Source organism: Elaeis guineensis, chromosome 6, assembly GCF_000442705.2.
Source record: "Elaeis guineensis isolate ETL-2024a chromosome 6, EG11, whole genome shotgun sequence".
In the NCBI taxonomy this organism is placed as follows: Eukaryota; Viridiplantae; Streptophyta; class Magnoliopsida; order Arecales; family Arecaceae; genus Elaeis; species Elaeis guineensis.
Window position 1 is genome coordinate 92,003,072 of NC_025998.2, and position 16,045 is coordinate 92,019,116.

General features: G+C 36.1%; 1 protein-coding gene across 5 annotated transcripts in view; it reads left to right on the top strand.

Annotated features, from left to right (window-relative positions):
- The window catches only part of LOC105035247 (2-oxoisovalerate dehydrogenase subunit beta 1, mitochondrial), a 39,293-nt gene that overhangs the window by 8,826 nt on the left and 14,422 nt on the right, over positions 1 to 16,045 (top strand). For 3 of the 5 annotated variants that reach the window (XM_010910729.3, XM_010910733.2, XM_010910730.3), the window contains exons 2-11: positions 1,929 to 2,040; positions 2,322 to 2,357; positions 2,513 to 2,572; positions 5,705 to 5,762; positions 5,839 to 5,936; positions 6,190 to 6,279; positions 6,596 to 6,664; positions 6,732 to 6,818; positions 7,193 to 7,288; positions 7,377 to 7,454. In XM_010910729.3, the coding sequence (XP_010909031.1) occupies positions 1,929 to 2,040; positions 2,322 to 2,357; positions 2,513 to 2,572; positions 5,705 to 5,762; positions 5,839 to 5,936; positions 6,190 to 6,279; positions 6,596 to 6,664; positions 6,732 to 6,818; positions 7,193 to 7,288; positions 7,377 to 7,454 (784 nt within the window). The remainder of the gene's footprint in view (positions 1 to 1,928; positions 2,041 to 2,321; positions 2,358 to 2,512; positions 2,573 to 5,704; positions 5,763 to 5,838; positions 5,937 to 6,189; positions 6,280 to 6,595; positions 6,665 to 6,731; positions 6,819 to 7,192; positions 7,289 to 7,376; positions 7,455 to 16,045) is intronic. The other 2 variants (XM_010910731.3, XM_010910736.3) reach the window with 2 other exon arrangements.

Genomic DNA, 16,045 nt, shown 5'->3' on the forward strand with positions numbered 1-16,045 from the left:
TTGTAGGAACAATAACTTTAGATCTTTGAAATTAATCACAGATCTCACAATATAAAAAACACCTCCAAACCAAAGCTGATTGTGTAGTGCAAAGTTTGAAGGGAAACTCTAAATTTCGGTCTTCAAAACAATACTTAGATTAGAAAGTTTCAAAAATGTGATATATCTCAATCGGCATGCCTGGTACAAACTATTGCTGAGAACCCTTGGCTGTGACACCAAAAACATCAGGCAAACCTTAAATTTAAAGGTATGGAAAAACTACTTATGCACTCTGTCCTTTTCTCCCTTACTGCCCTCTATAGCCTTTTTATATATAAGCATGATAAGTAGCTCCACTTGAGTAAATAGGTCAGGTAAGTAGGTCAATTACCCTAGGTCAGTTAGGTCAGTTGAGTGGTAGGTTGTCACATATATATTTGGTTCTGCAGGTAGGCTACTAAAGCAAATCAAACTATTAAACAGGCTCTATTAGATGTTCTTTTTCAAAAATCCATTTTTATTTTCATTTTCTTTTGATATTCAAATTAAAAAAACCCCTCATTAGAGTTTTTTTATGGAAATATTCAAATAAAATAAAAAGTCAACTTTTCAACTCGAAGTAATCATGATTTTTGGGGTTAGGTCAAAATAGCAACATACAAATGCTTCTCAAAGCTTAAGAGCTTGTTAACTTTTTTGTCGATATGCTCCTAAACTAAAAGCAGTGAGAAAAGTCATATATTATGTCTTTGAAGGATTTCATCTATATGATGCTAATCAGCACATAGCGCTTCAAACAGATTGATTCATTTTCAGTTTTGCAAGCATACAAATCTGCATATTTTTTAATCAGAGATAGGGAAGTTATCCCTCAGTCTGCAGGCTTTATATTGTCTATCTGGTCTTTGTAGCCATTATTTTTCTCTTGCCGTCCGATTTTCTGTAAGGAATATATCACTTGATGCCTTGATGGTTTAAGTAATTACCAATCCTTTTTCACAATAGCAATAAAGTTCTTTATGGCTTTCCTTTGACTTCTCGGAGCATTCCACACAAATCAAAGCTTTCTTAATGAGGCTAATCAAAGCCCTTCTCAAGGTTTTCTCAATACACACTGATAATCGTGATCAGTTTTCTATCACCTGATAGGGTTCTAGCAAGCAGGAAAAGCACCATTTTCAATATAACTCCACAATCTTATTCCCCCGTTATAAACCCAAATGATTTAGTAGCCTAACAGTATTTATCAAAACCTAACTTAGGAAGATCTCAAATATAAATTAGATTGAGTCAAAAGTAGTTAAAGAAAGAAGCAACGTGCATGTGATATGCAAATGAAGTTGTCCAAACTGTGCTGTTCTTGACCATTGAGCATGTTATTATCAAAATACAAAAGAACAACAATAGCATATGAAGACCTCTACCTGGCATTCAAAGGGCAGAATGATCTTCTGTTTAGAGACTTATTGTTACCACAAGTAGAGGACCAGAAATGTTCAAATGATGTAGAAGTAATTCTACTTAGATGTGCTGGTGTAGTCAGTTGTGGCCCTTGTGACTTTATGGATATTGTTGATGAATATGTTGTTACAGAAAGTGCTCTCTTCCATCTTCTGCACTTTCTACATTTGTATCTGTGAAATTTTTGACCCAGTCAAAGTGATTTTAGAACCTCACTGGACTTGAATAAAAAAATATGCTGGGGGTAGCAGATGCTAATTATTGATGCCCTCCAGCTGCATCTTCTTGATGTACAATCCATGAGCTTGTAAATGATGAAAATCAGAGTGAAGTAGCATTTGCTTTTAACTTGATGGTAATGACAGTGAATTGTTAATGGAGCATGTGTTGGCAGGGGCTGGCCTCCTGCCACTTCATTTTCATTTTAGAAATTAGTGTTATTCATCAATCATTATTATACTGAAAAGTGAAAAGCTTTCCTGCAGTGCTTATGTATTCGGAGAGGATGTAGGTTTTGGTGGTGTCTTTCGCTGCACAACAGGATTGGCCGATCGATTTGGTAGAAACCGAGTTTTCAATACTCCCTTATGTGAACAGGTATTTTTTTTATTTGGTTCTGCTCTCGGTGTTTAAATGCTCTGAATATCAAGCACTCAGCAATGGACTGGGGAAATAACCCTGTGATTGTGCAAGAATTTATACTATGAATTTTTTTTTCCCCAAATTACATGACCACTGATCTTTATGTTCTTTGGTGATAGTTATCTTTATAGTACTTATTTTTTCCATCATTTATATGGAAGTGTGGGTGTGAGTATCAAGAAATTTTTTTATTTCCGCTTTTTATCGTCCTGTTTCTGACAAGTTCTCATGGACAGGGTATTGCAGGATTCGCCATTGGCCTTGCAGCAATGGTGCGCATTATGTTTTATGTTGTGATATCATTGTACTTTTCACCTCATTTTTCACCAATCTTTTTGTTTATTCAATTTGGTACAACCGTAGTAGTTAAATTTTCTGTTATGTCCTACAGATTATTTGTAACTTTAGCATTATTTTTGAATGATAGGGGAATCGTGCTATTGCAGAAATTCAGTTTGCAGACTACATCTATCCTGCTTTTGACCAGGCATGTCTTTTGTTATATAGAATTTCGCATCTTTACTTCTTATTGTCTCTTTCATTGGTCTATTCTAAAAAAGTTACTTCAAGTAGATGGGATGGATTTTCTCAGTCTATGTACTATATAAACCACGTGAAGATTTAATCTGTCTAGTATTTGCATATTCACTGTAATTTTTTCTGGACTTTGGTACTCTGGCAAGTACATATTCTCATTATTTGCACAAAATTTCAGTGTGTTAAAGCACATGTATGGCGGAAATGCATGTGAAGATTCAACTGACAGTCATCAGAGTTTATATTGTGATTGCTAATATTAAATATAAAAAATGAGGTTTTGATATTTATTAAGGGTTTTATGTAAAATCTGCTTTATACTTTGAATGTTGAAATTAAGGGAGTTATATTTAATCCATGGTTAATTACTCTATATGTGAATACATAAGTTGAGGCTTTTTATCATAAATTATTATTGTGTACGGGATCAATTCAAAAAAAGGTGAAAACCCCACTCTAGCAGCACATGAAGATAGGGGAAATTGAGTTAAACATATTATAATAGATGATTCCAAGGTGAAAACCTTCATCAAGTGTTTCAATATTCTTAAAGAGTGAGGCCCCTGGTTATAATTGTTTGAAGACTGTTGAAAGAAACAAGGCTCTGATTAGAGTTAACATCCTAGTTATTAGCATCATATCCATTTTATAAAGTACATGAACCCAAAGCCTGAGAAACAATGAAGAAGCCATGAGATTGCAAGCCAGCCTTCTCAAGCAACCAAGGAAGGAATTAAAATGCTTGAAGTAATTTCACCAAGAGAGGAAAGATCTATTGATTCTTAAAAGATCTAATCAAGAGAGGATTTTCAACGTCTTCTCAAGCACATAAGGAAAGAATTCAAGAGTTTGAAGATGTTTCATCAAGAGAGGAAAGATTTCATAAATCTAAAGAACTATGATTGAGGATTCTCTTCATGATGGATGTGTGACAAAGGTTTTAATTGCACTTTCTTGTAATGGCCTTTCTGAAATGGTGTGTAGATATTTTGCACAGCAGTTGATACACCGTAAATCATTACTAAATACAACTCTTTCTCTTCTCTTCCCTTATGTCAAGAGAGAAACAGAGATCTCTGAAATTATTGTGCAGTCTGATTTTCTTTATTTACTCATTCTTGATGACATATTCTATATAATTAAAAACAAACTTCTTATCATTAGCAAGTTAACAGTAAACTGAAGGATTCTAAATTCTGTAACATCTGTTCTGTTGCATGACCCAAAAACAGGGCGCATGAATTGGGTATCAACTAGTAAATTTGCTGGGAGTTGTTACTAGTGATGACCTGGGTCTGAGTCCCACCTGTACAATTTTAAAATATTACCTCAATTAATCGAGTGGGGCTACAAACCCCTTCTTATTGTCTCAAAAGGTAAAAAAGCAGTGGAGTGGGGCTGCTTACAGGAAGACTTCTTCTGTTTTCAATTTGTCATGCTTGTGCTGTTAAACATAATGCTTTCTTTTTAATTAAGATTGCTTATGTATATTTTCAATGATAGGCAAAACAGAAATCCAACACATTATGAGCTCAAACTTACCATCTTAACTAATCAAAACTTCTTTAATTTGCTTCTTTGTAAAAGTCAAATATATGGACTCAGCTATTTTCTGAATAATGGGTTTTTTTAGCGATGATGTTTTGATTTGATGGTTGGTGCAAACCGAGCATTAAAATTTCTTGCCACAAATAAATAGGAACATTTTTTGTTTTTAGTAATTTCTCTATGAATTGTTAACATTGTTGACAGGGCAACTTACTCCCAAAAGTTTGTGACATAGTCCATCCTATAATAATATATTGGATTGTTCTGACGGTTGATTACTTTTCTTATTAAGTAAACTGTTTTTTTAGCGATGATGTTTTGATTTGATGGTTGGTACAAACCAAGCATTAAAATTTCTTGCCACAAATATGTAGGAACATTTTTTTTTAGTAATCTCTATGAACTATTAACATTGTTGACAGAGCAACTTACTCCCAAAAGTTTGTGACAATAGTCTATTCTATAATAATATATTGGATTGTTCTGACAGTTGATTACTTTTCTTATTAAGTAAACTTTGCGATAACTTTTATTTGTATGTGTTTAGGCACCAATGTTAGCAGTACACACCTGCTACCATCTGTCATGTACCTCTGTCATAGCCTGTCCCTTTCCCTTTTAGGACCTAACCATTGCTAAAACTCCAGCACTGCTACCTGGAAGACCCCACGCATTATACCACTTTCACCAACTTTGCCAATCTCCATCATCACCTTTAGACCCTTTTACACTTCATCACCTTGACCGCCTTCATTTCCCACCATTAGAACACTGTTCCTCTAAAGCTTTAAGACCACTATCTTCCTCCCATTTCCCACCATCTCTACCATTTCATGCTGCTGCCACTTTAACTGTGTCTCATCACTTTTCACTGTCCAACGCATTATCACCATCACCAACATTCCCATCCTTCACCATCCCCAATATAACCCTGCTAGTGCCCTACCCATGCTGTAAAATTGTCAGCAATGAAGTGATTATGTTGCCAACCTTCTCATTCTTGTTACCGATCACAATGATTCCTCCAAACCTCCAAAAGGTGGAATGAAATTGCATTATATGAAACCACATAAACATTGTCGTCCAAGAGATTACAATGATAGCAATATCCCGGGGGTGAAGGTGGGGCAAGAGAATCCGTTTGAATTAACTTAATAAAACATAAAGAGTCCTTTCGCTTACTGTAGATTGCATTGTACTTTAAATTATTTAGTTTTGATACTTCTTTAATTGAAGGGTCAAAATGGCATGAGGTTATGTGTCAATGTCTTGGCAGGTTTTTATATGATGAGTATTCTTGTAGACAGTTCTAGGAAAAATCGGTCATTTAATATTTCAAGTGGCTTTGTACATTAACCATGCATATATTTAAAAATTTACATATATTAAAATTGCATTTTGATAGATTTTAAAGAGCTCTTGGTGCATAAAAAATAATTTTTCATGTCATTATAATATGCCATTGCAGTGAATATGCAACTGGTTTTCACAGTGTACAGTAATTTACTTGACAAATATCTTTTCTACTGTTTAGATTGTCAATGAAGCAGCTAAATTTAGGTATCGGAGTGGGAACCAATTCAATTGTGGAGGTAGCTTTTTGAGTTCTTTATCTGTGCTTTTGTGGACTTCCGGTATTTTCATTTTAGAAGCAGTATGTTTTCGTAGGTCTAACAATAAGATCTCCATATGGAGCTGTTGGGCATGGTGGTCATTATCATTCACAATCACCAGAGGCTTTCTTCTGTCATGTTCCTGGTCTTAAGGTGCAGATCCTTGTGCTTCTGTAGCTGTATGTGTTGTATCTGTTATTTTTGCCTCTGATATTCCTTTTTTTTGGATAGGAGATTTCATAAAAAGTTAAAACTTATATATTAAAAATCTAGTGTTGTTCAAAAACTTGTAACATGAATTCTGCTGTCCTTAGAACCAATTAAAGGGATCCTTTAAGTATTTGCATGAGCATTTAATGAACCTGGTAGAATTTATTTGAACTTTTCAAGAACATTTCTTTCTTAGGTGGTGATCCCTCGAAGCCCACAGCAAGCGAAGGGGTTGTTATTGGCCTGCATACGTGATCCAAATCCAGTTGTATTTTTTGAACCGAAGGTATTAATATCATAGGACTAAAACATGATCTCTTGTACAACAGTATTGCATCACTCAGAAAAAAATTGTCATCAAAAGATTCCTAAATTGTATTTTTTTTCTTTTTAAATATTGCTGCATAAGCATTATAATTATGTGAAGCAAATGGCCACCAGGTTGTTGACCAAGTTGTGTTCCATTGGGATGGTTCTTGGTATGATGGTATTGAGGAATGCAAATGCAACTGTTAATCTGTCATTTGTGGGATAGAAAAATAAGTCGGCCAAAAAAGACCTTGACCATGTAGAACTTATGACTTTAACTTCAACTTGTTCAGTGGTTGTATCGGTTGGCTGTTGAAGAGGTTCCTGAGCGTGATTATATGTTGCCTTTGTCTCAGGCAGAGGTAAGCATTTACTGTGTTATGACATTTGGTTGCAAGAAACCATAAATCTTACATAATCTATCACCAGGTGATTCGTCAAGGGAGTGACATTACACTTGTTGGATGGGGAGCTCAGCTATCAGTATTGGAACGTGCATGTGATGAGGCTGCGAAGGTTGGTTTCCTGTAAACGGCATTCAAATTTTCTGTTTCTCTGAGTTTACATTATAGTTAACATACTTATCCTGAAAGTTAGGAACCCAACAGTGGCATAACAATTTCACCGTTGCAGGATTCCTTGACCAGAAATTATTTCAAACATCAATAAGGTGTACTTGATATAAGTTTCATTATCTTTTCTTTTCTTTTTAAATGAAAAATTAATGGTCATGTTAGCAATAAACATGCTCTTAATGTTTTGCAAAGGACATGTTTCATGTAATTGTTAAAGGTACACAAATTCATCTGATCTAGAGTATCAATGAGATTTTCTTTTGCATTACTTTTTAAAGGAAATGTGGAAAATTATCGTATGTGAAATATTCACAGGATGGAATTTCTTGCGAGCTTATAGATTTGAGGACATTGATACCCTGGGATAAGGAAACAGTAGAAGCCTCTGTCAGAAAGACCGGAAGGCTTCTTGTAAGATAGTTCTTTGCATGGTATCAACTAGCTTAGTATGGCATCTGGCAAATCTAATCTGTTTTCCTTGCGTATAATCATGTGGCAGGTTAGTCATGAAGCCCCTGTGACTGGAGGATTTGGTGCTGAGATATCTGCTTCAATTGCTGAACGCTGCTTCCTCAGGGTACGTATTTATCCTTTTTAACAGACACTCAGGATAACCTTGTTGATCATGGTTTGTATAGGTTGACGTTGCTACCCAATAATGCACACCAGTTGCATTTGTCTGTGGGAGGAACTCAAATGTGATTCTGATTGGATAAGACGAACTTAAACCCATCAACTTTGGATAACTTGACATGCTAGTTCATGTTTGAGTTGAGTCAGTTTTTAGGGCTACCTAGTCAATTTTTTAGGCGACAGCCATTCTTGGCGGAGTCAACCATGACTAGGATCACTGGCCAACTCTTTGGAAACAGCAGGAAAAAATTGTCTATGTCAGGTTCCCTTCTAATTAAATGATGTTTCTAACCTAACAAACTCCCAGTAATTATTTCTTGGATTATGAAAGTTGAGTTTGTCTAGCATCTCCTCATCAAGCATATATGCTTCTAACTGGTGATGCTGTACTGAAATTTTAAGATGTTAATTCTATAAAATCTTTAGATTACACCAATAACTTATGTTAGTATATGTAATTAATTAGTACTCATTAAATCAAGTATAGCTTTTTAATGATATCATTGTCTTGTATCTTTTGAATGCTTCTCCTATTAAGTTTTCTAGTGGCCTTCATTTTTATTACTGCAACATATTCTATTTTACATTTTACATTTAATTTGTAGTATTTGTTTTCATATACATGACTAAACTTAGTCACCATGTTGACTCACCTCGGAGTCAAATAATTGAGAGGGGGCAAATCAAGGTGGAGCCATGAGTGACCCAACATTGGTCACAATCAAATACATCACACACTTATTCGCTCACGTCCATGACCAAATATATGCGATTCAGATTGGTTTGGTAATTGCAAAAAAATCCGAGTTTTTGCCACTCCATGTGATTAGCTGTTCCCAAGTAGTTTGAGTAGACTAAGCAACTGTGGCATAAAAAATAAACAAGTAGTTTGTTCTTTGATCATGGCACCTCAATCGGCATTATTGTTCTAGGGATTATTGTTGCTCAGTAATTTTATGGACAAACTTGAGTGGAAGATGTCATTTTCATCCATAGACAAGTCATGTCACTTTCAGAATTTATCACTGGATTTTCTCTAAAAGCTATAGCTGGAGTATTAGATATCTGTCATACACAATCACAATGTTATTACATTAACGGCTTTAGTTGAGTACATTTTTCAGGGGCACAACTACTATTCTTCTGATTTGAGAGGTTGGAGTTGGGGTGTGAAATGGGATTTTTTTTTTTTTTTTTTGGGGGGGGGGGGTGGTTGTTTAGGGTGATGTGCAAGCACTAATGCAGTCAATTAATGTTTTTAGGTTGGTAAGCTCATTATCCACCATATAACTAATTAGTTATAGTCAAACAAGAGGATTTGTGTTTATTTACGGTATAAATATAATACAACATTTTGTTATAGTTAACTAATAAATAGGAAAAAAATTAAAATTAATGTTCAATGCACTAAAGATGATGCCAATATGCTTTATTAGTTTCTTTAGTCAAACTTACGCTTTCCATATTGTTATTTCGACTCATATAAACTGTATGCTTTAACATAGCCAATAGATACTGTATGCTTTACATAGCCAAACCCATATATCAACAATGATACCTTGGACGATGTCCTTGATGGGGAGAATAGTGGCTTTTTGGATTTAGATATGAGTGAGTGGCTGGCTCTCCAACATGGAAACCATCATATGACGTAGTGTCCCTGTTAGAATAGAGATGACATTAGATGCATAAGACTTGGGGCCTAAGTTGTTAAAATTTTTGAAAAAAATATTCTGACCAAATTGTTATAATTTATAGAAAATTATTTTAAAAAGGTTTTGTGCGAACAATTTTTATAAGAGGGTGTTTAACATGATCCAAGATTCTTATGAGCCATAAGACCATATAACTAAGGTTTGGCAATGCAGTAATTAATGGTTATAGAAGGACATTCGAATGATGAGGGATTAAATTATAGTATAAAGCTTATGTAGGAATAGAGACAAACTTGTTTCTTCTTGCTCAATTGAGGTTCAATCAAGGTCCGCTGTACTGGTGTGCATGTGGAAAAACGGACCGAATCACACAATCAACGAAATCCATTTTTTCTGTAAAGCAACTGTTTCCTTTTTTGTCTAGATTAGGAATATTCTATAAATATTCTAGGACTATCCTATAATATTTTAGGAATATCTTGTAATTAGTGTAGGACATTATTTCCTAGTTTGTTATATTCTTTGCCTATAAGAGAGAACTGACTGTAGCTGTATATACAGAAATAAACAATCATTTTCACGTCTTTTATGGTATCAGAGCAGGACGTTATTCTACTCCTATGGTCGCCTTAGCATAGCTGCTGCCCATACACAGCCGCCGCCCATACGCCGCTGCTACCCATACGCTGCTGCTGTCCTTTTTTTTTTCTTCACCATGTCTGATGTCTCCTCCCAATCAACTCTGTCCACTAACCCAAGCCCTACTGCCGTTACCAAACCAGGTCCTGCTGCTGTGACCCATGCTCCTCGGGTCCCTTCTACTGCTGAATCTCATCCAATTTAAATTACCACCATTCAACTCAATGGTGATAACTTCTTATGCTGGTCTCAATCGGTGCGTATGTACGTCCGAGGAAGAGGCAAAATCAGCTACTTGACAGGGGATACATTGGTTCCGGACAGTGCAAATCTGACCTACCCAACCTGGGATGTTGAAAACTTAATGGTAATGACTTGGCTTGTGAATTCTATGGATGAGGATATTAGTTCCAATTACATGTGTTATCAGAATGCTAAGGAACTATGGGATAATGTTACCCAAATGTATTCTGATTTGGGTAATCAATCTTAAATATATGAACTTATTCTTAAACTTGGAGAAGTCCGACAAGGAAGTGACACTGTCACCAAATACTTTCATTCTCTGAAACGAATATGGCAAGATCTGGACATGTTCAAGGATTACGAGTGGAAGTCTCCTGACGATTGCAAACACAATCAAAAAATTATGGAGGCTAATCGAGTCTTCAAATTTTTTGCTGGTTTCAATGTTGAATTTGATGAGGTTCGAGGAAGGATTATCGGACGAAATCCTCTACCTTCACTCAATGAAGTTTTTTCAGATGTTCGTCGGGAGGAAAGCCGTAGATCAGCAATGCTCGAAAAAAAGAATAGTGGCACGAGTGGTTTGACTGAGAACTCCGTGCTGGTTGCTGCTAAAGCCATTGCTAGTGGACAGAGTGTCCTTGATCAACACAAGCATGATGAGAAGCCTCGGGTATGGTGTGATCACTGTAACAGACCACGTCATACTCGAAAAACTTGCTGGCTGCTTCTTGAAAAACCAGTCAATTGGAAACCAAAATTTAGACAATCACAAACCACTGCCACTATAGCTGACTCGAGTCCATTCAACAAAGAGCAGATTGATTAACTTCTGAAACTGCTAAAGGCTAATCCATCATCATCTGGTACACCTAATTGTTCTTTGGCCCATTCAGATAGAAATTTCTTAGCCTTTTTTAGTTGAATTCTGCTCCATGGATCATTGATTCAGGGGCTTCTGATCATATGACCAATTTGTTTAATCTATTTTTTTCCTATATTGCTTGTTTTGGTAATGAAAAAGTACGAATAGCAGATGGTATTCTTTCATCTACTGCAGATAAAGGTCTAATCAAAATATCTAAAAATATTAGTCTTAAATCAGTACTTCATGTTCCTAAACTTGCTTGCAACCTATTATCTGTCAATAAATTTTTGAGGGACTCTAATTGCTATGTTATCTTCTGTGGTTCCCATTACATTTTAGGACAGATTTTGGAGAAGATTGGCAGTGCTAGAGAGATAAACGGGCTATACTACTTCAATGAGGGTTTCCTCGATAATAAAAAAGCTCAAGGGTTGAGTAGTATTTGTTCAATTTCTGTTTTTGAACAAATAATGCAATGGCACCTTAGACTAGGCCATCCTAGTTTTCCTTATTTAAGATGCTTATTTCCTAAATTGTTTAAAGGAGTGGATTATTTTATATTTCAATGTGAAAGTTTCTATTTATCTAAAGATCATCATGTTAAATTTGTGTCAAAACCTTATAGTCCTTCCAAACCATTTTACTTAATTCATAGTGATGTTTGGGGACCATCAAAGGTTACCACTTTATCTGAAAAAAAGGTTGTTCGTAACTTTTATTGATGATCACACTAGGTTGTGTTGGATTTACTTACTAAGCAAAAAATTTGAAGTGGAAAAATTTTTCAAAGAGTTCTATTATATGATCGAAATTCAGTTGAATTCAAAAATTTACATCTTCGATCAGACAAGGGAACTGAGTATTTTAATGAGTGTTTAGAAGAATTTTTAAGAGATAAAGGCATTCTATATCAATCAACATGTCGTGATACTGCCCAACAAAATGGTATTGTTGAAAGAAAAAATAGACACTTGAAGTTGCTTGGGCCCTTATATTTTCTATTAATATTCCTAAATACCTCCAGGGAGATGCTGTTTTAACTGCTTTCTACTTGATTAACAGAATGCCAACTCGTGTTTTGAAATTTAAAATCCCTTTACATACTTTAAAGACATCTTTTTCGAACTTTCGGTTGTACTCTGAGTTGTCTTTAAAAACATTCAGATGCAGTTGTTTTGTTCATGGTCCACAAATTTTTTGATCCAAATTGGATCCCAAAACTGAAAAATGTATTTTCATTGGATATGCTCCAAATAAAAAGGAGTATAAGCATTTTAATCCACTAACAAAGAAGACTTATGTAAGCATGGATGTGTCTTTTATGGAAAAACAAGCCTATTTCAATAAAAATCATCTTCAGGGGGAGAATATTGAAGAAGAAGATAATTTTTGAAAAATTTCTGAACCACTACCAAATAAATCAAGGAAATAACTGATCCAAATAATGAAGAAAAGGATTTGTTTAGTCCACAGGTGCCGGGCATGATGGAATCTGAAACAGGAGGAGAATTACTATACATGGATCCGAGTAATCCGAAACCTGAGCTTCAAGTTTATACTAGACAAAAACCTCAGAGAAGTACTACGGATCCAAATATATCTCCTGCAACTGGTCAGTCAGCACCTCTGAATGATGGTCCTCCTATGAATGATGGTCCTTTCACTAAAATTAATTCTAAATCTACTCTTGAGTTGTCTAACTTTGATGTTCCAATTGCCTTCAAAAAAGAAACAAGATCCTATACCAATCATCCTATTGCAAAGTATTTATCTTGTCAAAAATTGTCCAATAACCATAAAGCATTTATTTCAAATATTTCTAACCTGCATGTACCAAGATCTATTCAGGATGCCTTAGGTGATCCAGATTAAAAATTAGCAGTGAAGAAGGAGATGAATGTTCTTGAAAAGAATGAGACTTGGGAGATTGTAGTGAAGGAACCAGATCTAGGGTTTCAGGGTTAGATCTTGAAACTTTTCAAGATCAGGCAGCGGAAGACTAAAATAAATCAAAATTTATCTTGTAAAACCAAAGAATCCCTAGATCTAAGATCCTATTACATGATTATTACATGGCATTAAATTAGAAATTAAAATATAAAGAGCAAGAACTACATGTTGATCATATCAACATGTTTCTATACTACATCTAATATATGTAAAATATAATAGATCAGATCTATTATCTTGCAAGTTAGACAATCTAACTTTGCTGATCCGGGCTTGAGGATGATGTTGCGAGCCGCACACGCGTTCGGCCTCTAGGAGTCGTTCGCACGAACCCACGAATCATGATTAAAAGTTCTGGTCCAGAAAATTAGCACAGTATGCTAGTACTGCGTTGATTCTTCTTCGATGGTCAATCAGATGCCTCCTTGATTTGGACTCTTTCAAAGATGAGAAGTAGGAGGAGTTTTAGATGAGACACTCTCAGAAAACTTACAGATGGAGGAAGGGAAGAGATGAAGCCAGCAACTCTAGAAGAAGACCCTCTTCTTCTTCTCTTTGCTCTAACCTAGACACCTAGTTTTGTATCTATTAGATCTCTACGCCCCAAGACTCTTTGTCCTTGATTTTTGGACGCCCCAAAGGTATCTTTTTTCTCTGTTTTTCATAAATTTCATGAAGAAATTCGTTTTAAATAGAGAGATATGATAGAATCCTTGTCTAGGTCAAATACCTAGTCAAAGATTATCCAAACATGGTAAGACAAGGGGTGCCCAACTCTTGGGCGTCCCCTCCTTTTTCTGTCGTGGACCACCAGCAAAGGGTGCATATTATGTGCCATAAAAACCACGAAAATCCCAAAAAAAATCTGGATAAAATTAGTGCCATAAGGAATGAGTTTTGGTTTCCTAAAACTCTATCTCATAGAATTTGAAATCCAAACTAATTCCTACTTTGACTTGATCCACAACCACATTCCATGTAAGAGAGAAAGAAAGGAAAGTTTTGGGCGTGCGTGAAGACCTGGGAGAGAGGGTTTTGTCGCACAAAATAAGAGAGAGTGGGCGTGGGATAAGAGAGAGTGGGTGTGGGGGTTAGGGTGGCGCAAGGTGGAATCCTAGTCTTACTAGGATTCAATCTATGATTTGTTCAAATTTGGTTTCTCAAACCAAATAAAACCAAAATCAAATCAACCTAATTAAAATAGGTCTTAACCCAATTAAGAGCCTAATTTAATCAGATTAAATTAGATTTAAATCTGATTTAATTTTCTAATCAAATTAGAAATTAGGTTGACCCAAATCTTATTTGAATCAGGACTAGTTTTTCCTTGTACTTGGCTTATCCAATAAACCAATTGGACTTGATCCAATCAAGCCTAAACCAAATCTAATTAAATCATATTTAATTAGACTTAATCTCAGTCCTTTAGCTTAATCAAATTAAGCTAATTAGCAATCGAATTGCTAATCGATCCTCCTGCAACACTTGTACTAGGTTAAATGTCAATTATATTGATCGTTTAACCCTAGAACGATTCTTAATCGTTGATCAACCATCCGATCGGATCGTGAACTCTAATGTGTGTGACCTCATAGGTCCGAACCTAAGCCGGTAGCACAGGAACAAATTTCTGTACCAATCAAAGTGACTATCTAGCAATGGTACCCGACGATCGGATAGGTCGAATGTGTAGAACAACATCCTTAGAACCCATGCGGTTATGGTTTCCATATAATTCATCCTCTTGACCAAAATACTCATAGGATACCTCAGAGTTCAATTGTCAATTCTGATCAGGTTGTCCACATTGTATTTCAAAATATCAAATCCATCTAATGGATTATCCTGGTCAAGATTTTGTTAAATTGAAATACAGCGACTCATTCTTCTCCAACTCTTGGAGTGGTCAATCTCATCTCGATCACACTCTGACTTCGCAAGTACTTGACTGTGTCCAGAAGCTTTCCGTCACTGAATTAAAAATTTAGTTAGTCTAGTACCAAAGCACAGTGAGTTGCTTGCAAGTCACTGAGGCGATTTCAGGTCTAAGGGACACTCATACCTATATTCCATCAGAGATATTCTCGACAGCAGAATATTCTGGAGTTGGTCACATTCAATGATGATGTACCCTTACATCTCATCTGTATGCCATACCAGTGTTTCCACACTCCTTGGTTAAGAGGACAACCAACCCATATGGCCTACAGCGACCTATGCTTGATAGAAGCTGTCGTCCTTATTAACAGTCCATTTGATCGTGAATAGTTTTAAGGACTAATCGATAAATCCTCTCTTTATCGAACCTAAATAGTCCTAAGGACTTCATCACAACAACGGAGTTCATTAGAAGATGAAAACTTGTGATGAAAATGTCAAAAATATATTTTATTTATTAACAAATCAATTACAATACAAGGTTGCTCAACCGTCAACAGGTTGACAATTGGCTTTTGGGACATATTTTCTAACAACTTCCACTTGTCCTAAAGTCACTCAACACGGTATCTAATACCCATCTTCGACTTGTGGTTGTCGAACTCCTTTATCGCCAGGGCTTTAGTGAAGGGGTTGGCCAGGTTCTCCTTTCCGTCGATCTTTTGAAGGTCGACGTCACCTCGATCCACAATCTCCCAGACCAGATGGAAGCGGCGTAAAATGTGCTTCGTCTGCTGGTGTGCTTTGGATTCCTTCGCCTGAGCTATGGCACCAGTGCTGTCACAGTAGAGCAGGACCGGACCATCGAGGGAGGGTGCTACTTCGAGCTCGGTGATGAATTTTTTCAGCCACATAGCTTCCTTCGCAGCATCCGATGCTGCGATGTACTCCGCCTTACAAACAGAGTTTGCCACAGTATGCTGCTTGGAACTCTTCCAGCAGATGGCTCTACCATTCAGAGTAAAGATATAACCCGATACGCTTCTGCTGTCATCATGGTCAGATTGAAAGCTGGAGTCTGTGAACCCCATAAGTTTCAGATCTGACTCGCCATAAACCAACCATTGGTCCTTAGTATTTCTCAAATACTTAAGGATGGTTTTAACCACTTTTCAGTGATTTTCTCCAGGATCATATTGGTATCTACTCACTACTCCTAGTGAGTATGCCACATCTGACCTTGTACATGTCATGGCGTACATGATAGATCCCACAACCGAAGCATATGGGACTCTAGTC